Source organism: Maniola hyperantus, chromosome 4 (genome assembly GCF_902806685.2).
Source record: "Maniola hyperantus chromosome 4, iAphHyp1.2, whole genome shotgun sequence".
In the NCBI taxonomy this organism is placed as follows: domain Eukaryota; kingdom Metazoa; phylum Arthropoda; class Insecta; order Lepidoptera; family Nymphalidae; genus Maniola; species Maniola hyperantus.
Genome location: NC_048539.1, coordinates 10,856,191 through 10,879,725, shown reverse-complemented (window position 1 = coordinate 10,879,725; position 23,535 = coordinate 10,856,191). Strand labels below are relative to the sequence as shown.

The window sequence follows — 23,535 nt, the reverse complement described above, 5'->3', positions numbered from 1 at the left end:
TGAGTTAGTTTTTATGTCAATGTACTTAGGTACTTGTTTCAAAGTTCAAGTGGAAGTTGCCAAGAACGTTGAAGTACTCGTTTCTGTAAGAATATTTTCCTTGCCAAGTATCTGTCAATATCGGTTAATCTTATTGCTAGATAATATTAGCCTCCCTTCGCACCGGAAGCCTGACGGAAACTAGCACTCGGCGACGCCAATACCATCGCTCTCATATCCGGATTTTACCGACTCAACGATTCCTTACTTGTGTTACAGAATTTATTTAATTCGCCCTCTTTCCTTTATGAAAATACTTAGATATTATTATTATTACAATAGGTATTAAATACTTAGAACGTGGAAACTCCCTGCCAGACACCCTTAAACTTTAATAAACTGTTAAATTATGGTGTCTTCTGGTAGGGGATTGCCGCGATACTAAGTGTCAGGCAATACAATATGACGTGATTTCTAATACTATCCCCAAGAAAATATACCTAAAAAAGTACTTTATAAGTACTTTGACGTAAGATTGTATAAACATTTGTTACCTGTTATCTGCCAAAGCTACCATGATCCAAACTTCATAGTTGCTGATCGTTTCTTCCTGTATTGGGAATAATAAGCAGATAAACTTTTAGCTTTTATAAAATAACGAAGTTCTAGCCCTCACGCGTTCCTAGTACATAATGGTTGGTGATTCACATGGATTTTTGTGATAGGGTCAAAGGACCTATCATAGCGTTTAAACATAACCAACTAGGAGGTATGAAATCGCCTGAACTTTGGTACGAAACCAGTAGCTGTAATCCTTCTCCAGACTCCAGAGTCGAGACCCACTACGCTAGCGAAAGCCCAAGTAAATCCTCTTTCATATTTAAATATTCATGGTTGAGCCAAATCCGAAGCAACTTGTTTATCATACGTAACTAAAAGCTGCAATTTACTTATTACTAAGTAGTTTCTACCTACAATTTCGTCCTTTTCCAATATCCCCCGGCCACTGAAACATCCAGGTGTAATGCGTCCGAACTAACAAAGTAAAAATAAAGGGAAAACGTTTCGGCCATGTTGTAACGTTTTAACTAGTTAGGAATATATTATTTGGATATATTAATTTTAATGTATTTTCAACGGATTATGTTATTATTTACTTGAATCAAACTATATTTCTAGCTCAGACGTCACAAGTCACAACATGGCGGAAACGTTCTCTCTTTGTTCGGAATTCGGATGCATTATATATGTAGTACTAGATGTTGCCCACATCTTTGATTTTCCGAGATAAAAGTAGCCTATATGTCTTTCCCCGTGATGCAAGCTACCTCTGTAACAAATTTCGTAAAAATCGGTTGAACGAATGGGCCGTGAAAGGCTAGATAGACAGACAGAGAGACAGATAGACACACTTTCGCAATTATAATATTAGAATGGATCTACCGTTTGTAAGTGTTGAAAAATTAAAATAATGTTGTACTCAGGTAACTTATTACATATTCAATAATTACTACCAAATTTCAATTTCCAAGTTTGGGATCTATTTACTTACCCCTTTAAGGATAAAATAAACAGTCTCCAGTATTCCTATATAAATAGTTGTCAATCCTATAATTCTACGTGACATTGACGAAGTGCATTGTGCTCGGTGTGGCACTACTGAAAGCCACAAAGCAAAATAAGAAGAAGACGGTGTCAATCAGTCAGAAACGCTGTTCAATTATAGTTTAAGGTGTAGCTATAAAATGAAACTTGCCTTTATAAGCAGACAATCTGTCTGCCAATCCGCATATGGCCAGGCGTGGTGGACTGTCGTCAAACTCTTCTCCCTCTGAGAGGAGACCCATGGTCAGCAGTGAGCTGGCGATGGGTTGATCATAATGATGATAATGATGAAGTAAGCAGAAAAATTACGGAGTAGCATTATGGTATACAATATTATCGTTTGATGTGTCCCCAACAAGCTTTGTTTGGAGATAGCTTGGCAGAGGAAGCTCCCCACGGAACCACAAAGTTAACTTTGCCTCTATGCAGTTGCCATTATAGCTACCAACTTGAATTCAGATAAAATCGTAAACGTACAATAAACAAAGTAAAAATATATTTTAATTTTCACATTTGATTTTTTTTTATTCAGATACAAGTTAGCCCTTGACTGCCAACTCACCTGGTGTTAAGTGCTGATGCAGTCTAGGATGGAAGCGGGTTAACCTGGAAGAGGTATGGCAGTTTTGATTAAACCCCTTTGGTTTCTACACGGCATCGTACCGGAAGCCAAATCGCTTGGCTTTGCCGGTAGGGTGGTAATTAGCCACGGCCGATGCCTCCCACCAGACCAAACCAGAAATTTAGAAATTATAAAATTCCAAACCTCTGTCAGGAATCGAACCCAGGAAGTCCCATTATAACAAAATATAAACGTCTACACTTGTTTATAATAATAATAATTAATTTGTCAGTCAATAAACAGTAATCTTAGCGAACAGCGAAAAAACTTAACTCAGAATAATGTTTTTGAAGCTCTTATTACGAGTATTAGAGCCGGGGCACTTCATCGAGTTCTAGATGGCGACTTCGAATTCAATTACTTTTATTGTTTGTTTAACGTTAGAACTGAAATTGCTTTTCCATGTTTTCTCGAAGTTATTTGATATTATTGATTATATAATTCAATTGAAAAGTCATTATTTGTTTAGATTCTATTAGGTATTTATTTACAGAAAATGTTTAGCCCACGTTGATTTAATTTTATTAGGTATTAAAATAATTAGGTACCTATAAATCATTTTATTCTAAGTTAGGTACGTTTCAGTGTAGTTACACAACCAGGTTAAAATATTAATAACAGATTTTTTTAAAGAATATTCCCCTCTAACTAAGCTAGGAGTAGGTACGACAATAGTGTAACGGGTGGGGTTTGAAGGTTTGAACTTAGGTGTTAATTATTATATCTATGCTTTGCAAAGTAGCATCTGGGTACTAAAATATCTTAAACATCCAATTTTTATCGAATGGAAGCTAACAAAGTAGTGATTAACTTAAACTGAATTTAAAATAAAATGTTATCTATACTTCTATACTAATATTATAAAGGCGTAAAGTTTGGTAGTTTGGTTGTAGGGGGTAATCTCTGGAACTCCTGACCGATTTTGAAAATTCTTTCACTAGTAGAAAGCTTCATTATTTCTGAGTGGCATAGGTACCTATGCTATATTTTACTTTTAAAAATGTAATAAGCTTAACCCTTGCGAAGCCGGGGTGGGTCGCTTTTCTAATATCCTAATCCTAATATCCATACTTCCATACTAACATTATAAATGCAAAAGTGTGTCTGTCTGTCATCCCGGGGAAGGACATAGGTTACTTTTTATCCCGGAAAATTAAAGAGAGGAAATTAAAGAAACCCTAAATCCACGCGGACGAAGTCGCGGGCATCATCTAGTCCTAATCCTACTGTCCTAGTATCCTAATTCTAATAATATTATAAATGTAAAAGTGTGGATGTTTGGATGTTTGGATATTTGGATGTTTGTTACTCAATCACGCAAAAACTACTGGCCGGATTTGGCTGAAATTTGGAATGGAGATACATTATACGCTGGATTAACACATAGCCTACTTTTTATCCCGGAAAATCAAAGAGTTCCCGTCGGATTTTGAAAAACGTAAATATAAGTTTAAGGTAAAAGGACACTATCTTAAGAGGCACTTTTTTAATAAAAAAAACCGGCCAAGTGCAAGTCAGGCTCGCGCAGTGAGGGTTCCGTACTACAGTCGTATTTTTTCGCCATTTTGCACGATAATTCAAAAACTATGATGCATAAAAATAAATAAAAATCTGTTTTAGAATGTACAGGTGAAGACCTTTCATATGATACCCCACGTGATATAGTTATCTCACTTCGAAAGTTGAAAATACTAATTATTAGTTCATGACCACAATTTTTTTTTGTGTGATTTAACCCTAAATTCACGGTTTTCAGATTTTTCCCCAAATGTCAGCTATAAGATCTACCTACCTGCCAAATTTCATGATTCTAGGTCAACGAGAAGTACCCTGTAGGTTTCTTGACAGACAGACGGACAGACAGACAGACAGACAAACAGACAGACAACAAAGTGATCCTATAAGGGTTCCGTTTTTCCTTTTGAGGTACGGAACCCTAAAAAGCGAAAAACAGGGGCACTTAAAATGCACATAATTTATTGCACCATTGCAATGTACCTACTAACATAACAGCAACACAATATCGCCACTTATAGGTATGTACGTAGGTACTAGGTACCAAAGTTTCGATTGCAATAAGTGTTGAACTTTGAAACTATGAACCTGGCGTTATGGTAGACTGCTCTGTGTTCGTGTTTCTCAAACAAACATGTTCAAACTTTACAAATCAAATTTTCCAGCACACAGTCCTATACCTATACATTTTATTAATATTTCCTGTTTGAAATATTCGGTGATTCTACGTAGTTTTATATTTTCTTCAGAATAGTATTAGAAATCACGTCATGCATTGCCAGACAATACACTTAGTGAAGCCTGAAAGTTCCTACACACTCCTCTTCTTATTATGCTAAATCATTTACTGCTACCGCTATACTGCTATGGAACTCTCTCCCCTTGGATATCAAACAGTCTCAATCACTATCAATTTTTAAAACAAAATTGAAGCTATTTTATTTATCCTCCATTTGATGTGTTTATTTATTTATTTTTGCTTTTTATTTCACTTATCTGTCGTCTATTCCTCTCTTACTTACTGTTCCTCCTTACTTGATGTATCCTCTACCCTAAGGTTGCCTGGAAGAGATCGCTATTTTAGCGATAAGGCCGCCTATTGTACATGCTATCTTTGTTATATGTCTTTTGTTTTGGTGTATAATAAAGCATATTTTACTTTACTTTTTAATTTTAGTGTCGTGGAAACTCCCTGCCAGACGCCCTAAAAGTTTAAAGTTTAACAGCCCTACTCAGAGTCGCTTAATTGTTACTTAAGTTTAGTTAAAACGAGACAGAGCTATATCGCTCTCATAAATCTGTCTCGTTTTAACTCAGTCTTAAGTAACGATTAGCGACTCTGAGTACGGCTGTAAGAGTGTATGTGAGTGGTATGTGACTGCGACATATTATATAAGTAAGTGTCCCGAGTATATCTACCGTATTGAGAGAAATCAGGCAAACGGAAAAATGAATTACGAACAAAATATACCACACGTCAATTCCCATACAAGTTGATGTAAATATTTCGAACGAAGTGATCGTTGAATATGAAACAGCAATCACGATAGCTGCAAACTTTATGATTGTTTAAATTGTAGGCGGTTGTAAAATTGAACAGCCTCACGGATTATACCGCGGGAGCTTCTTTATTAATAAACCGACGCGACGGTTTATAAAAATTAAGTAAAATGGATAAGTATCGCTTATTATCGCCCGCTGGAAACCGCTGCAGCTTGCTGCAGCATTATGCTGGATGGGAGACATATTATAAATGCGAAAGTGTGTTTGTTTGTTGCTTTGTTGGTTTGTAGGTTAATTGGTTTGTTGGTTTATTGGTTTGTTGATTTGTCATTCAATCACGTCGCAACGCTGTAATGGATTGACGTGATTTTTTTCATGCGTATAGATAAAGACCTGGAGAGTGACATAGGCTACTTTTAATCCCGGTAAATCAAAGACTTCCCACGGGACTCTTAAAGGTCCATCCGTTAAACCGATTTGTATGAAATTTGGTACAGAGGTAGCTTGCATCCCGGAAATTGATATAGGCATTTTTATCCCGTAAAAAAAGAGTTCCCAATTTATAAAACTTAAATCCACGCGGACGAAGTCGCGGGCGTCATCTAGTAAATAATTTTAGTATTTCAACTTTCAAAATAATATTAATATACCAAGTGGGATATCATATCTAGTAGCTTTACCTGTATATTCTAAAACAGATTGTTATTTATTTTTAGGCATAGTAGGTACTTAATAGTTTTTGAATTATCGTGCAAAATGTCGAAAAAATACGACTGTAGTACGGAACCCTAGTTGCGCGAGCCTGACTCGCACTTGGCCGGTTTATTTTTATTTTTAAATCCCTTCCTTTGTATGAAATAAGTTTTAAACATACTATTTAATTCGAATCACTAACGAGTTAATATTTTTTATCATTCTCATCAGATTATTTATTGTTTTTTGTATGTTATCAGGGAAATCTTAAGGTACAATTCCAGCATCACGGTTAAGCCCAGAGTCATTGCCCGTAACGTTTAGAGACGTCGCATTAATCGCAACTCGCAGCCATAAGCCCTATCCATGGAATGAAGTTAGTCTTCTCTCTCGCTTTTACGTAATTCCATACAAAAACAGAGAGATTGCTATGCTAACTTCATTCCGTGGATATGTTAGTATAGCGATCTGTTACGTAAACTCAAATAGAAAGAGCGCTATACTTACTTTATTCCACGGATAGGGTAGGTCTAGCGACCCGCCCCGGCTTCGCATGGGTGCAATGTAGATATACTAATGTGGTGTCAGTGTGGTAATCTTGTTATATTTCAAAAGAATAAGACAGTATTTTCGATGAAAGTCCTGAACAATATTATCGTCACATTTCAACAAATTAACACAAAACAATTTATGAATCTAACTTATACGTAATACTTCGTCTTGAATCACTCATATCAAGAGAATTAGCACTATACAAACCATGCGCTGAACCAAAAAAGCTTACGCCACCCATTTTTCAGGTACACTATTAAGTTGCGTGAGCGGAGATATCATGTACGTCAGCGCCGACTTTTGCTGATGTTATCAGTATTTCTTCGATGCGCTCGATGCGATTGAATATTGCTGCAGACTAAAATAATTTGTAAACTGTATACGGTAATGCACGATCTGTTGAAATCCACTCATTTATTAATTAAATGGTGATAAAGTCGCGCGAGTTGTACTTTGCTTGAAACTGTACTTTAAGCGAGGAAATATACAAGGTTTACGAGAACAACATTCGTTAACTTGTTTTTGGCTGACGCGCAACAAAAATAATAACATTCGCTGTTAGAATATCCAATAAACAAGACAGTGTTAAAATTGAGGCAAAAATCAAAGAGTTTTTTATTTTAACTAAAAAAACTTTTGTGATTGTTGAAATTATAGTTCTTTACCTACTCATTAAAGGGAACAATGTGGGATATTCCTGTGTACATTTTTTATTTATTAGTGATGTACCTTATATGGAAATTTATATTGTGTGAATTACCAGATTATGTGATATATTACGCTAAATTCGGTTTCTACATCATCAGCTCACAGATTATTTCAGTTGTATTGATACCGTATCTAGCTATAAGCCCTAGAAACCTCAGGAATGGAAAGTAAGTACTTAGTAGATCTTTTTTCTTGGCTTATGCAGTTTTGAACTTATGGAACCAAAAAAAACGTTTGAAGTGGTTTGTGCCTCCTATGGACAAACGTTTTACCTACCTAGATACGTACCTACTAACTACTAACATAAAAAAATACAATACAAGGACAAAAACCGTCTAGAATGAATTTTCTCATTATAGTAATTTTCTTATTAAGTTGTGATTTCGAACCACGCTGCACGCAGCAGTGCTGTCGCGGCACTACTGGTCCCCATACAATCTCTATATTTATAAGCTTATATTATGAGATTACATTCCGAGCTAGGCAGCAATGTTCCGCTACATTGCTGCCGCGACATTGCTGCCTAGCTCGGAATGTAATCTCATATAAGCTAAAAGCTTATATAGAGATTGTATGGGGACCAGTAGTGCCGCGACAGCACTGTTGCGGTAGCACTGCTGCGTGCAGCGTGGTTCGGAATCATACCTTTATAGTAATTTTCTTATTATAGTAATTTTACCTAATAATGATGATATCTTACGGTTGTTTACATATTTATTTATTCATTTATGATAGGTACCTATACTACGTTGTACCCATGGGGTCTTTACCAATTCCTTAGAGAAGGTTTGGAGGTTTTTTACCGAATTCAAAATAAGGTCAAGTCTCAAGATTCATGTTATCTTACTTTTAAATACATAATATGAAATTATGGATGTTTGGATATTTGTCACTCCTTCACGCTGCAATGATTGCACCATGCATGATACATCCTACTCTATGACTGCACCGATTTGAAATTAGGAATGGCGATACCTAGCTTATAATAAATACTTTTTATGACGGAAAATCTTTTTCGAAAATCGGAATTTGCAAAAATATAATATGTCATCATCATCAGTAATCATTTAAGGAAGTGGTAGGTAGGTAATGCATACTTAGTATGCGGCAGGTCGTGATGGCAATCGGGATATGAGGCGGGCGGGGGGACTCTCCGCACACCGACACTTCACCCGTGCTATCTAGCACCGGGTTAGCGCGGGGGACTGTGCTGGTGTGCGGGGCGTCCCCACCCCGATTGCCATTTTGACAATGTCGCGTATAGTAGTAGTTGTGGTAAAAGTAACTCTATATTTTCATGTTCCCAGTTTAATGGCACGGATAATGCAGCATGTTGCGAAGGTGTTAGATGTAAAATGGGAACATAGAAATGAAAAAAATCTCTTAGAAGAAACAGGTGCAGTTGTAATATCAAACCATCAGTCTGCTCTTGATATTCTAGGTAAGAGTTTTCACATGCTAATATTCTCTCTCTCTCTCTGCGTCGTAACTCGTAACCCCTTTCCATTAATCAGATATTTTGGATGTTTTCTTGGGATAATAATACGGTGTTTTTTTATAGACGAGCGCTTAGCAATCAGACCTGGTAGCAAGTGATGATGCAGCCTAAGATGGAGCGTGCTTGCCTAGAAGCAGGTCGAGATGGCAATCGGGGAGGGAACGCCTTGCACACCCGCACAGCCCCTGCGCTAACCCGGTGCAGGCGAGTGCGGGTGACGTGTGGGTGTACGGAGCGTCCCCTGCCTCATACCCCAATTGCCATCTCAACCTATCGCGGACCTATAGTTCGCAATCACTGACTGATATTCTGTCACTATTGGCTGAAATCAAGGCTGCATTGTTGCAGCAAGAAAATCAGCCAAAAATTCAGTCAATCACCAGAACTGAAATTGTCATCATCATGATCAACCCATTAAGTGAGAGTCAGACTCGCGCACCGAGGGTTCCGTACTACAGTCGTATTTTTTTGACATTCTGCACGATAAATCAAAAACTATTATGCAAAAGAATGAATGAAAGTCTGGCTTTGAATGTACAGGTAAAGACCTTTCATAATATTATGATACCTCACTCGGTAGGTATATTAATCTTACTTTGAAAGTTGAAAATAATAATTATTTGTTCACGAACACATTTTAATTTTTTTTTGTGATGTAACCACAGATTCACGATTTTCAGATTTTTTTCATTTATGTGTGCAGACCTACTAAAATATACCTACTGCCAAATTTTATGATTCTAGGTCAACGGGTATTAGGTACTTACCTACCTACCCTATAGGTTTCTTGACAGACAGACAACAAATTCCGAGTCATAAGACTTATAAGGGTTCCGTTTTTCCTTTTGAGGTACGGAACCCTAAAAAATCGACCAGCTTGCCTTGCTTGCTTGAAGGAAATGGGAATGTGTTGGTGCAATGACGAGGGGTTGGGTTTTAGTTTAAAACTTTTTTAGTTAAATACGTAGGTATTTAACTAAAAAAGTTTTCGAATCTGCGAAACTAAATAATAATTACACAATTTTTGATTTTAGCCATGTTCAGCCTATGCCATGTCGCCACAAAAATGGCGCCTGTGTGCAAAAAAGAAATTCTGTATTTATTTCCGTTCGGGTTGGCTGCTTATCTTAATGGATGCATTTTCATCGATAGAAGAAACCCCGCAGCCGCCCACAATACCTTGAACGCAGAGGCCGCTGTTCTGTTCAAAAATAAGGTAATAGGGAGTTCTAACACAGCCACCAGGATCCAAACTTCATATACGAGGATCATTCAATAAGTAAAGAGACAAATTCTATAATTTTAAAACTATTCCATGAATGTGTACAATCTTTTCAGGGGTGTTAGTTGGCAACCTTGGGATATGCTCTGATCAGCTGTTTCGTCATTTTTATGTCAACATAACCTCAAATTTTTTAATTCACCATAGCAAGTCCACTAGAAGATTGCACCTTAGAAGAGCAGCGCTCAGTCACTAGATTTTTAGTCGCAGAAGGTGTAAAACCAAGTGCAATTTTTTCTAGAATGTTGATACAGTACGGTAAAACTTGTAAAAGTGGGTACGGTTTAAAAGTGGCCGAACAAGTGTAGGTGATGAACCCCGTTGTGGAGGTCCAGTAGAAGTTTCTGGTCCCTCGTTGAAATCGAGGATTGACGGACTTATTCGTGATAACAGAAGAATTACTGTTGAAATGATAGCTGAGGAAGTTCAAGTAAGTGTTGGAACTGTTCACAATGTCATTCAGAACAATTTCAACCGTTTTTGAGCTATAGCCATTTGTCTCTTTACTTATTGAATGACCCTAGTACTTAGTCGCTGATCGACGATCGACAATACGTCCCCAACACAGGGAGGAACGATCAGCGAAACTTTTAGCTTTTATAAAATAACGAAGGTCTGGCACGCGCTGACTTTCTCTCTCTCTATGACATCGATATAATAAAGCTATATGTACTGTAACTATAAATTAATGATATAATTTGTTATATTCCAGTCAAAAATTTGGATGTTTCCTGAAGGAACGAGGAATAAGACTTCTGACAAACTGCAGCCTTTTAGAAAAGGTGCTTTTAACGTGGCGATTGCTTGTCAAGTTCCAATCATACCTGTGGTTATATCACCATATTATTTCTTAGATGGAAAAAAACGTATTTTTAACAAAGGTAGGGATTATAATTTTTAACTTCATTAGGTAATTAAAAAATTTCAGTTTAATAATTTTAAATGGCCAATGTAATTTTTTTTGTCAAATTATCTTATAATTTTAAATCATTATTATAGTGTCAAAAAAGTGCCCTATAAATAATTAATTATTTAATTACATTTGATAACAGAGACGTGAGCTTGTATAAATCCCGTAAATTGCTATTGCGCTGGAACCATGTCTCATTAACATCGAAATGACGTCATTTTGACGTCAGCCGAAATAAAAATATACCATCAGCTCGAAACTTCAGTCTAGTGCTGACGTCACTAAAATGGAGGCCACGCGCATTAGCAGTTGCGGGGCTGATACGTAATTAAATTTTTTAACCGTCATAACATGATTGAGTTTGATCTTTTTCACTCTTGTTCATTGAATATTTTATACTTAGGTACATAAAAAATAGGTGAACGTGAAAAAAAATTCTCTACTTTCAGGTTACGCGATAATTCAGTGTCTAGAACCTGTGCCTACTGAGGGATTAACAATGGACGACTTGCCAGAACTCTTGGACAGAGTTCAGAAAATGATGGAGGTTACCTATCTAGAACTAGGAAAAGAAGTGACAGCTTCCCTAGCAGCAAACTAATCGGGCTTTCAGCGGTCTTTTTGCAGCTATAAAGTAGCTGTACAGTCGCATAGGTCGCGTTACAGTTGCGATGCATCGCTGGCCCGTGTATAGTACGCGACAGGTTGAAATTTCAATCGGGACGGCCCCGCACATCCGCAAAGCCCCCGGGCTAGCCCGGTGCGGACGAGCGCGAGTGATGTGCGGGGCGCCCCCTCACCTCATACCCCGATCACCATCTCAACCTGTGGCGGGCGGACTATACTTCCGTCTACAACGCCTCGCTACTATTGCGACAGTCGCGTCGTAGTGCACAATCGATGCAGTAGGTAGCAAAAATCTTTCATTATTTATCTCATGCTTGATCTCAATTTACCCAAGATTCTGAGTTAATTGGAAAAAATACCCTAATTTATATCTGTTACAAATTGTACTTAGTAAAGTAAGATTATATCTGTGTACGTAGGTACTTGTTATCTTGTCACTGTTCTGAATTTTATTGATTTTAATTTTATTTTTACTTACATAGATAGCTTGCATCCCCGACATACAATACATACCTCTTGTATGTATTATTAATTGACAGACAAACATACTTTCGTATTAAGTTATTAGTATGGATTATAGCAATACAAATAATAAAATAATAATACATGGCTCCATACTTTTTACGTTCGTTCCGGACTTCTATTTTAAATTTCATTTTATATTATTACTAGATGATGCTCGCGACTTCATCTACGTGGATTTTGGTTTTTAAAATCCCGTGGGAACTCTTTGATTTTCCAAAGACAATTCAAGGAAATATTAGTATTATCTTGTATCAGTGTGCGTGTGAATTTGTCATGCAGTTTCATCTTAATTGTTTAGGTAATTATGTCTTTATTTAAATTATTTCCACCAACTTCTCCACGTTGGTACCTTTTTACCATGTTCACGTTTTGATTTGCTTCTAATGAAATAAATATACCTACATTTAAAGCAGGTAAGTACTTATAATGTATTTACAGTGTGTTCGACAATGTCCGTAACATCCCGGCAAATACCTATAGTAGATTCAATATTAACTGACGCGTTTCCACTTGAACGTAATAAAATAGCGGTAATAAACCAAACACTCATAGAGCCCATTCATTTTTAAAGGAGCCGGAAGATAACATAGGGAAAGTATCAAAACCGTTTGAGACGCCGCAAGTATTTTGCAAGTGTTTATAGTGCATCCAATATTAACTGGCGTGTTTCCACTTGAGACATTATTAGCAATAACAATAGGATTAAGTCGTGGCGGGTGAATTCAAAATTATCAAAAATTATCAACACTGGTTGGTTTGTAACAAAATATATAAGGTTGAACCGGCTCCTTTAAAAATGAATGGGCTCTATGAGTGTTTGGTTTATTACCCCTATTGTTTACCTGGCATGTCGAATGTAATCCTATTGATGTCTCAAGTGGAAGCACACCAGCTAATATTGAATGCACATAACTATTTATACGTCATAAATATTTCAAGGTATAAACAATAAATAAATGTAGGTACCTTATTGACAGATATTACGCTATATTTTTGAAGCACTAAAATAATTAAAGAGCAACATTGGGATGATGTTACATTTAAATTATTTAAATTACTACGACTTGAGTGCTTACTTAAGTATTCAAAAGGTAACGTGTGCTGAAAAGAAAATAAAGTAAGTATCTTCTTTATAAAAATGTTTTTCCCTTGTAATAATAAATTAAAGGATGCCCTTCCTTCCTTTCCTTGCCTACCTACTACAGGTAAAAAACAAGTATTAGCGATGCTGTGAAAAAGTAAACAACTTTTAGGTAAATTGAAAAACAACATACCTAGTATTGAAAATTCTTGGAAAGTTTGCTTTTTTAAAAAAAACTGTTAACACCATAGATACATAACACACTCATCACGGCTCTAGCTTGGGAGTTTTCTAGCCCAACAACTATAAAATAATGTTACCATGTATTTTTGAACGAGACAGTTGCATTTAAAAACAAGTGCCTGGCATACTTGTGACTTCAAATATTTTATATGTTCTAACGGGACACTGAACAACAGAGCCGGGAACGACGAATGCTTTAGATTTTTGTTTTTCGTTGCGCTTTCAAAAGTAAAATTTTAAAATTCTTTTGAAAATATTTTGAAAAATCCGTTGAAAAGGGTGAATGCTGCGAATTGATAGATAGTGGATTTGAAATATTCTCAATAGATCAACAGTGTGGAGGCAGACTCAAATCGAATTCTAGTTGGTATAGGTTGGTCAACAAGAGCTGGCACGTTCACAGTAGGTACCTACTCACACACAAACGCAATTTTACTAAGCAGACCTACAGCATGTTTTAAATTTCAGTGGTAGTGATGAATCAGTTGAGTGAAAAAAGCCTGACAGCAGTACGCTTAGTACGAGATTTTATGTCTCACCAACGTTGATAGTAGGTATTCGAATGTTGAAAGACTTCCGCGTTATAGTAAACTGGATCTTAACTGCCTTGTTTTAAAGCTCAAGTTTGCCTACATATCTACAGCCAGCGCCAAGCGGAAACGTTGCGAAATTAAAATCAGTGGCATTGAATTTTTGACTTCAATTCAAGGCGCCTTAGGTCCATTTTACTTTGACGTTATTGGGTTTCGACTCTCTAATTCTAGCAACGTTTGGTGAGACGTAAAATCTTATACTAAGCGTACAGATTACTTTTGTAAAAATAAATGCCTGAATACTCTCATTGTGAGTTGCAACGTGCTCTCGTAAATATTCAAGAAGGAAGTTTTTTATTAAATTACATTGTTAGGAAGTTCAAATGGTGCAATAAATCTGCACAATGTTACAATTTATTGCTGTAAAGCGCTTTGTTTCTATTGCTTGAAATTAATTTTTCAGTCTCGCAGGTGGCCGTAGGATACGTGACAGGTCGAGATGGCAATCGGAGAATGAGGCGGAGGGACGCCCCGCACATCCGCACATCACCCGCGCTATCCCTCACCGGGTTAGCGCGGGGGATGTGCGGGTGTGCAGGGCGTCCCCCCCCCTGTTAGCCATCTCGACCTGTCACGTACTACCTAGGTATCTTGCCAAAATGTTGGCGGTGGTTAAAACAAAAAATAATCAAATAATTTGTTCTTTCAAAGTCAAAATCAAAACCAAATTATTTATTGAAAACAAAAAAAATAAAAACCGACTTCGTTACACAAACACTAAAAATTGAAAAATAATTTAATTTATTACCGAATGTATTATGTATACAAGAGTTAATATAGTTCCATAATAATACTTTTTGGTGCCGGTGCCAATTAGCTTTCGCGAATCGTCTAGACTTCATATTTTTATGGGACTCCACCATGGCACCTCATTGGCACCGACCCCAAAAAATATTATTATGGAACTATATTAACTCTTGTATACATAATACATTCGGTAATAAATTAAATTATTTTTCAATTTTTAGTGTTTGTGTAACGAAGTCGGTTTTTATTTTTTTTGTAAAAAAATTTTATTTCACAATTTTTAGTGGCCCCATGGAATTATGCTATTACTGGTTAAAAGTCTACTGTTTACTAAGCTATTACACTGATCGCGAGCAATTTACTCTTATCCGTTGAGGAGTTCCAGTATCTATCTTCGAAGATGTTCATCAGATCTTCACCAAATTGAAATGGGACCAACTTTGAAGTATACCCTTTCAAACAAAAAAAGAATTTTCAAAATCGGTCTAGGCGTTTTCGAGTAATCGGGGAACATACATAAAAAATAAAAAAAAAAAAAAAAAAAAAAAAAGATTCCGACGAATTGAGAACCTCCTCCTTTTTTTGAAGTCGGTTAAAAATAGGAAAATGCTATAGCATTATAGTGTGATTTCTTTAATTTTTATTGATTGCTTACCTGATGATGCCCGTGACTTCATCCGCGTAAATTTAGGTTTTTAAAAATCCCGTGGGAGCTCTTATATTTTCCGGGATAAAAAGTAGCCTATGTCCTTCCCCGGAATGTAAGCTAACTCTGTACCAAATTTCAGCTAGTAGACAGACAGACAGACAGACGCACTTTCAAATTTAGAATATTAGCATGGAAGTATGGTTTACACTAGATATCCACGCGAACGAAGTCGCGGGCATGCGACTTCGTTCACGTGGATTTCGGTTATTAAAAATCTCGTGGGAACTCTTTGATTTTCCGGGATAAAAAGTAAGTAGGATCTATTTCCAGGATGCAAGCTGACTGTGTAGCAACTAGCAAGTAGATGATGCCTTATCCAACTTCATGCATGTGAATTTAATTTTTTTCTTAAATCCCGTGGGAGCTCTTTTATTTTCCGGGGTTCTAAGTAGCCAATATCCATCCCCGGGATGGAAGCTATCTCTGTAGCAAATTTCGTCAAAATGGGTTAAGCGAGTGAGCCGTGAAAAGGTAGCAGCCAGATAGACAGACACATATTCACATTTAAATATTAGAATCTTGAATATGCCTTAAGCCTTACTTAAGGCACATTTAGGGGGGGGGATTAAAGCACAGAGTAAAGATAATTTATCTTTATACTGTGATTAAACTTGCGAAGTGCTCATCTCACTAGGACTAGGTAGAATACTTATTGTACAAAATGCACCTTTTTCTTGTTATGAGTAAATTGAAATGTATCTTTTTGCGGGATATTTTTCGAGAAAGTATCACAATGCAGTTTTAAATTCATAATTCAAGGTTTACTAACCATACTTACTGCATTCGAATCGTTACTCAGGTCCTATTTTTATAAAAAAAACCAATGATTACCTAAACGTATAGCCACTCATGTTATGTGTAAAGGGATGTGATTCATATTTCCTTTTTCCTTATTTCTCTCAATTATATATCAGTTGAAATGGAAGTTTGCAGCCTGGCCTATCAACGGTTATTTCCTATGGGATGACCGCAGTTGTTATAACCCCGTTTTTTATCGGACTTCTAACAATATAATGTACCTGTGGGCTGTGGGAATGATTCGACGTGGTTTCTTTTTTTTTTTTGTAAACGAGTGAAGTTTTTTATAAAAACCAGCCAACCTCGCCAAGACTCGCGCACCGTGGCGTGGGTTCCTTAATCCAGTCGTATTTTTTCGACATTCTGTACGATAAATAAAAACTATTATGCGTAAAAATAAATAAAAACCTGTTTTAGAATATACAGATAAATCCCTTTCATATAACCTCTTACTCTACTAAAATTATTTGTGCATTTTCATTTTTTTTGTGATGACGGTTGCGAAGCGGGTGCAAGCGCCGCAATCCTTCTGAGAGGTTGCTTAGGATCTTCACAACCTTGTTCCTTCTTCACCGTTCTACGAAACTAAACATGTAGGAAAAGCAAGCGCCTAACAACCACCACACAAATTATTATATGCTACACCTGTCTGGTGTTGTGTGGTGCATATTCCTTACTTAGTTGCTTGCTAGTTTTCTGCATGTTTAGTAGTAGCAGGGCGGACGGGGTATATCGTATGCCACACGTTATTCGATACAAATTGGTCTGTTTCGGCGGATTACAGCGAACTTAGCCTGTTGTTCCTTGTGTATCATGGACTGCCGCAAAATAACGCCGCTTCGAACCAATAAGTAGGTACGTTTGAGTTTGTTTGAATAAACACCAGATGTGATCACCGTCTGAAATAAAACAGAAGATAACTAACAATATAATTCAAGTTGAGAATTTAAAAGAAAATTTTCCAATTGGCTCCTATTTGTTTAGGACGGCTGCACGACGCTGATAAGAAAGCAAACTCATTCTAGAATAGCACTGGGTTTATTTTTCAAGTAAGCACTCGTGCTGAGCATCATTTTGATCCCTTCGTTTATTTGTAACTTGTAACAATTTCACAGAATTTCATTTTTATGTTTGAGAGTTTTGGTTAGGCCTCTCTGAATATATTTATCCTTGTATATTTTTTACGATATTGTATCTGTTTTTTTATGCCACTGTTTTACTGGCCGGGATTTCATGTTCAACTAAGTGGGTATAGGGTTTTATGATGCGCCTCGCAGGTGCAGTTTATTAGAAATTGTGTTAGAGTTTAGCTAGCATATCTAGTAAACTTAGTTTACCTCACGCTTTTCGAAAACCTAAGCTAAAAAAATTACCTATTTAATGGTTTTGAGCTGGAGTTGGAATTCAATTTTAACTAGCTATTTCGTCCGCGTGGATTACACAAATTTCAAACCCCTGTTTTCATAAACACTTTTTAGCGGATATTTATCTACGCCATAATAGCTATCTATATGCCAATTTTTATCCTGATCCATCCAGTAGATTTAGCTGTGCGTTGATAAATCAGTCAGTCAGTCAGCTTTTCCTTTTATGTATTTAGAAGTAGGTACCTACTATTTTATCTGAGACAACCTATATCTACAAGTCCTATAATATTATCTCTCAAAGGCCACAACGCCATATAGACCACTTATATATTTTATGTATGATTAGCATAGTGACTGAGCTGATTTTGATGAGACTTTCACAGAAGACTATATTAAGCTTACCTACCTAAATCTATACGGATGAAGTCGCGGGCAAAAGCTAGTTTTTCGAAGAGTCAGAGCATTTTTGATTTGGTAATTTAATTTACAATAACATGAAACAAACAACGCCGATATTTGAGTGAAACGACGCGGCAAGCTAAATAGGAACGATATGCTAATGTACCGCTAATGCTATTGCGAGGCAGAGCGCAAACCAAAGCCATTCGCCGCTTCAGCGTCGAGCTTTAAACTAATAAACGACATTTAATAATATCGTTGTTTATTTTCCTTTAAAGTAGTGAGTGCATTAATAATGAGGTTCCTCTTTATTTATTAGGTACTAGCCTCGGCTTCGCTCGGGTGGAATTTAGAAAATCGAGGTGGGGGGTGAATTTCCAAAATCCTGGAACACGTATTTCTTCATTAGTGACCGAAAACCCAAATACCAATTTTTATGACGGAAATTTCAACTTGAAAAATGACGGACATTCATCCCCTATTTAACCCACTTAAGGGTGGAATTTCGAAAAATCCTTTCTTAGTGGATACCTACCTACTCTTTAGTTTACTTTTACTCTTTTCTTTGAGAACACACCCTCAAAATTTCATGTCTCTAGGACCAGTGGTTTGGACTGTACGTTGATATATATGTCAGTCAGTCAGGACTTTGAATTTTGTATACCTAGGTTAGATTAGATTTAGATATAGATTAGAATTAGATGGTATCTGCGACTTCATAATATGTACGTAGATTTACATAGATAGGTACAATTGAAGAATTCCATGATGATTAAGTTGCGTAGACGAAACCGTGTCAGCTTTCAGTGGCCCACAAGACGGTGTACAGTGTAGTGTAGGAATGTTACATGCCTACCTACTGTAAATTTTATAAACATTTATTTCTAGTTCTAGTTCTAAAACTAGTTCATGTAATATTCTATAAGTGTCTCAGTTCTACGAGTTAAAGTCTAATCAGAAAGCTATTTCCAGAAAGTTTTCTCACACGTCCATCTCAACTCAATTTAGCCAAATCCGCAAAATAGATACTGTGGAATCCCCTGAAACTTTGGTATTTGCTTAGTAGCAACATCGGGACCTGAATTTGTAAGAAGTATTCACATTTCACTGTAGCGGAAGAGTTTATTTGTATACCCATTTTGATTCTTACTACAATGAGACAGGGGTTATTTTGAAATGAAAACGATATGTTTGATTGGGATCTGACACAAGTACGAGTAAACATTGCTAAACTTGTGTTTTTCATTTATTGGCCTCTGGAAATGGAATTTCGTGGATTTGATTATTTTGTAGAGTATCTACGTCGTAGTGATAAATTGATTATTTATTCATAGTCTGGCATGGACGGCTATCATTTTGTCAATTGGAACGAATATTGCGTCGATTTGTATGAGGACCGACCATAAACTTTCTTTGTTAGCTATAAAAATAGTTATTTCTTCGTTATCTTCTGCATTGAGAAAGAAAAAAAGTCCAGGATATTTGTAAAATTCTACAAAGCTTCAACATGAAATAAGCACAAGGGTAATTTTTTTTTGTGCAATATAGGCTTGCGATTGACGACAAAATTTCTCTAAGTTGGATCAAGGTACATGTTAGAGCGTGCTTGTCTAAAAAATGCCTAGACCTTGAAGGTACAAGTTTTAATTTATTCAATTCTAACATCAGCGTTATGCAAACAAGGGCTTTATTGGAACCCCGTGAGAATATTTAGATTATCTAAACTACATACTATTACTTATACATATTTGATTTCAATTTCTTGAATATCAACTCACACATCAATTCTCCTACTCATTTCGTTTGTTTGTAAACTTTGGTCTGTTTTTTTAAAAGAATATTAGCCATGTTAAATGATTAATATATCCTGTCCCCTCCAAATATGCATCAAGATTTTGAACCGCCCGCGCCGACCTTACGGTTTTTAGTCCACTCTTTTGACCATTGAGCTTGAGGCTTCTTCTATTTGTATATGTATCTAAATGAAAGAAAATCTTATTTCAGACATAAACGAAACACATATTATAAGTATATTGAACTGGATGGAACCATCACAAATCAGTAAACATTAATATAATTCTCACAGGAAAATTTTCGTAGATACAAGTTACCAAGCAAACATGTAAATACAAGAGGCAAGATTTTATCTCTCAATAATTCTTGTACCTATCGTCTTCGCAAATCAGAACATTTTTGATATCGCCGTCTGAGAGTTCCTGTTTATTCTGCTTGAAATGTGATAAAATATTTGATTTTAATTTATATAGTCTTTACATGTTTGAACTATACATATTTGATTTAAATTAGTTTTACTCTCATGTTGTAGACCGTATTTCTCTATTTCTATTTAACTTAGATTGTGTACTTATCGAGTTGCTACTCTTGACGGACTGAGTTTTGCGGGATACAATTACTATTATGAGAATACTTGTAAGTAGTAACAGGCTGCAATACCAACGCAATGTTCTGAGTTCATTGTTAGGTACCTACTTTGGAAAGTGTGCTCAGGAATCAAACAACCTTGTTCACTTCTGAACTGCAAGACGCTGGCTTTGAGAATTAGCATCCTTACGTGATTGAAATGCTATCTCAGATTAGTCGTACAACTAAGGGCCGATTCACACCGGAACGGGTGCGGCCAGCAGCGGCGCGGCGAGCACGTTCAGTGTAAAAGAATTTTAAACTTTATCTACATAAATAAAAGACCAGTAGGTAACGCTTGAAAAGCTCGAAAAGCCGCCCGCGGCTGCTGCCGGCGCCGCTGGTTTTTATTTATTTTTATGCATAATAGTTTCTGATTTATCGTGCAAATTGTCATAAAAATAGACTGTAGTACGGAACCCTCGGTGCGCGAGTCTGACTCGCACTTGGCCGGTTTTTTAAGGTTTACGCATGCGAGTTGCTCTCGCAATGATGCGGCCTGCATGGACTTGTAATGTAACACTCAAAGGAAGTTCGCAAGAAAACCGACAGTCGAGCGGAGCACTGGGCGTTCACCGCGAATAATACATTACAAACTAACGCTTTGGTTTGAATTACTAAAACTCGATACAGTACAACAAATTGTTACAAGTCAATCTCCAGCTTAAGCTGGCGGGCTAGCTTCGTGATAATATTATAACATAATATAATATAAATATTACAAGTACCTACCTCACGAGTAGCTAGTTACGAAAGATCCAATTTTATTTATGCTTAAACGACAAAGGAAAAGTAACTTTGCATTTTGTAATTGCCACAAATACTCTCCAGCACTAAAGCGATGAAAATAATGGATGAAATTAAATAACGCGATTCCATCTTGTGAATACTCGCAATTACATTATAATCTGAGTCATCTCCATTAGGTGAAGTGAAATTGAATTTCGAAATGTCGCCATTGACTGAGCGAAAATATAGCGTTTGACGAGATTTGATCATTCATTTCTATCAGGCTCATGATTTTATTACAGATAATTATAATTAATGAACTTTCACAGTGTGAAAGCAATAGATTGAATACACTGACCTCTACAAATATAAGTAGGTACTACGCTGGACTTGCTGACCTGTTTTGGAAGCAACTTATTTTCGCCATCGCTGATAGCAACTGTGCACGTCATGTGAGCGTTCTCAGAACGAAATATATTAGTGATGAGCCATCTGTTAACATAGTATCAACACGAAGACCATTAATTGACACGAAGTGTTAATTCCCGGTACGCTGGGTGGGGCACTTCAAATCGGCACAAAGTATAACTGTCATTTTGTATGGCACACCTCTTCCAGCATACTTGTATAATATTATATGTCCATTTCAGTGATTGAATAGCAATAGAAAATTACGTGCGCTTGGTCACAGGCGCAAAGAGGCCGAGTACTTAAATCCAAAGATATTTTTGAAAGTTAAGCATAACCATATAAAAAATATAAAATGCGAAGTGAAAATGCAAAGTCAAAAAATTAAAAGTTTTTGCGCCGTTTATTTCAATGGGCTTAACTTTTGTTCAACCTCGTGAAAGATGTGAGGCTGTTTGAATGTTTTTTATTCCAATGCCAGTTTCCAATCGATTTCTCCCGTTAATATTTTCCTGATATTTTACGAGTCACCGACTGAAGAACAACGTGCAGCTTAAAGAACCGAGGTATGGAAACTTTTGTAAACTGAATTTTTCAGTAGGTACCACATTGCATTTTTTTGTAGGTAATATTCCATTTTTTCTTTCTATAAACAACTAGGTAGACTGGGTTTAATTTATTTTCAATACGTTTTTTAAGAGTTTTTTAAAACCGATTTTAAAATTCAATGTATTCAATAGTGGAAACGTGGATACAGTTGGCCTCGTCCACAAACTAAAAGTCGCTCAGCGCGCTATGGAGCGAGCTATGTTGGGTATCACTCTCAGGGATAAAATCCGGAACGAGGAAATTTGCAGAAGAACAAAAGCGACCGACATAACTCAAAGGATTAGCAAGCTGAAGTGGCAATGGGCAGTCATGTCTGTCGCAGAACCTACGGCCGATGGGGCAGACGTGTTCTGGAGTGGAGACCATGGACCGGTAAGCCCAGTGTGGGACGACTTCCAGCCCGCTGGACCGATGACCTGAAGATGGTGGTGGGGAGCGGATGGATGAGGAAGGCGCAGGACCGTGTTTGGTGGCGCGCTCTTGGAAAGGCCTATGTCCAGCAGTGGACGCAAGCAGGCTGATGGATTGGATTGGATTGTATTCAATCACGTACATGTATAGATACCTACCTTTTAATTTATCAATATGAATTACCTAATCGCAGCCCTACAATTTTCTTTACAACTTATTTTATTTTAGTAGAGGATAAAATTGTTTGCGAAACATTCAAGTGCCACTTCGGAGGACTCTTGTGCCTTTCTCGTTTAATTATATTCAATCAAGGGCACTGTCAGGACTAGAACGATGTCCTTTTGAAATGATTAAATTAGCAATCAACTTTTTGTTTCAATAATGAAAAGTAAGTTATTTAACTCAAGTTACGAGTTCTTTAAACAGCTAATGCCTGGAAAATTTGTTGATTGCTTTTTAAATAAAAAAAAACAGCCAAGTGCGTGTCAAACTCGCGCACTGAGGGTTCCGTAATACAGTCGTACTTTTTCGACATTTTGCATGGTAAATCAAATCTATTTAGCATAAGAATAAATAAAAATCTGTTTTAGAATGTACACTGTAGAGGTCTTTCATATGATACCCAACTTGGTATATTCTAAGTTGAAAATACTAATTATTTTGTTCATGAACACATTTTAATGTTTTTCCGTGGTATAACCACAAATTCACGATTTTTGGATTTTTCACCTTACGTGTGGTATAAGACCTACCTTCCTACCTACCTGCCAAATTTCATGATTCTAGGTCAAAGGGAAGTACCCTCTGGGTTTCTTGACAGACAGACAGACAACCAGACAACGAAGTGATCCTATAAGGGTTCCGTTCTACCTTTTGAGGTACGGAACCTTAAAAAGGAACTTAGCATTGTAAAGAAAATAAGAAACTTGTAAACGCGTTTTATGCAAATCCATCCCATAGATTTAAAAGAAGACAAACGACAAATTGCCTTTAGCTTATTT

General features: G+C 36.7%; 2 protein-coding genes across 3 annotated transcripts in view; one reads left to right on the top strand and one right to left on the bottom strand.

Moving 5' to 3' along the window:
* The window catches only part of LOC117981933 (1-acyl-sn-glycerol-3-phosphate acyltransferase alpha-like), a 47,797-nt gene extending 25,983 nt beyond the window's left edge, over positions 1 to 21,814 (bottom strand). The window contains exon 1 of one of the 2 annotated variants that reach the window (XM_069498066.1): positions 21,465 to 21,814. In XM_069498066.1, coding sequence (XP_069354167.1) covers positions 21,465 to 21,558 — 94 coding nt within the window. In that variant the 5' untranslated portion in view covers positions 21,559 to 21,814. The remainder of the gene's footprint in view (positions 1 to 21,464) is intronic. The other variant, XM_069498067.1, reaches the window with a different exon arrangement.
* Positions 7,162 to 11,468, top strand: LOC117997233 (1-acyl-sn-glycerol-3-phosphate acyltransferase alpha-like). The gene is made up of 5 exons (XM_034985473.2): positions 7,162 to 7,344; positions 8,485 to 8,618; positions 9,710 to 9,891; positions 10,670 to 10,838; positions 11,317 to 11,468. Exons 1-5 carry the CDS (start codon positions 7,193 to 7,195, stop codon positions 11,466 to 11,468), a joined length of 789 nt encoding a protein of 262 aa, XP_034841364.2. The 5' UTR covers positions 7,162 to 7,192.
* Positions 21,815 to 23,535: the final 1,721 nt, after the last annotated feature.

What these genes read in the sequence shown, in the direction of transcription:
- LOC117997233 (XM_034985473.2), top strand. Translation starts at nt 7,193, where the DNA reads ATGTACCTTATATGGAAATTTATATTGTGTGAATTACCAGATTATGTG. An exon ending in CTGTTCTGTTCAAAAATAAG is followed by an intron (nt 9,892 to 10,669) that starts GTAATAGGGAGT and finishes GTTATATTCCAG; the next exon opens with TCAAAAATTTGGATGTTTCC. An exon ending in AAAACGTATTTTTAACAAAG is followed by an intron (nt 10,839 to 11,316) that starts GTAGGGATTATA and finishes CTCTACTTTCAG; the next exon opens with GTTACGCGATAATTCAGTGT.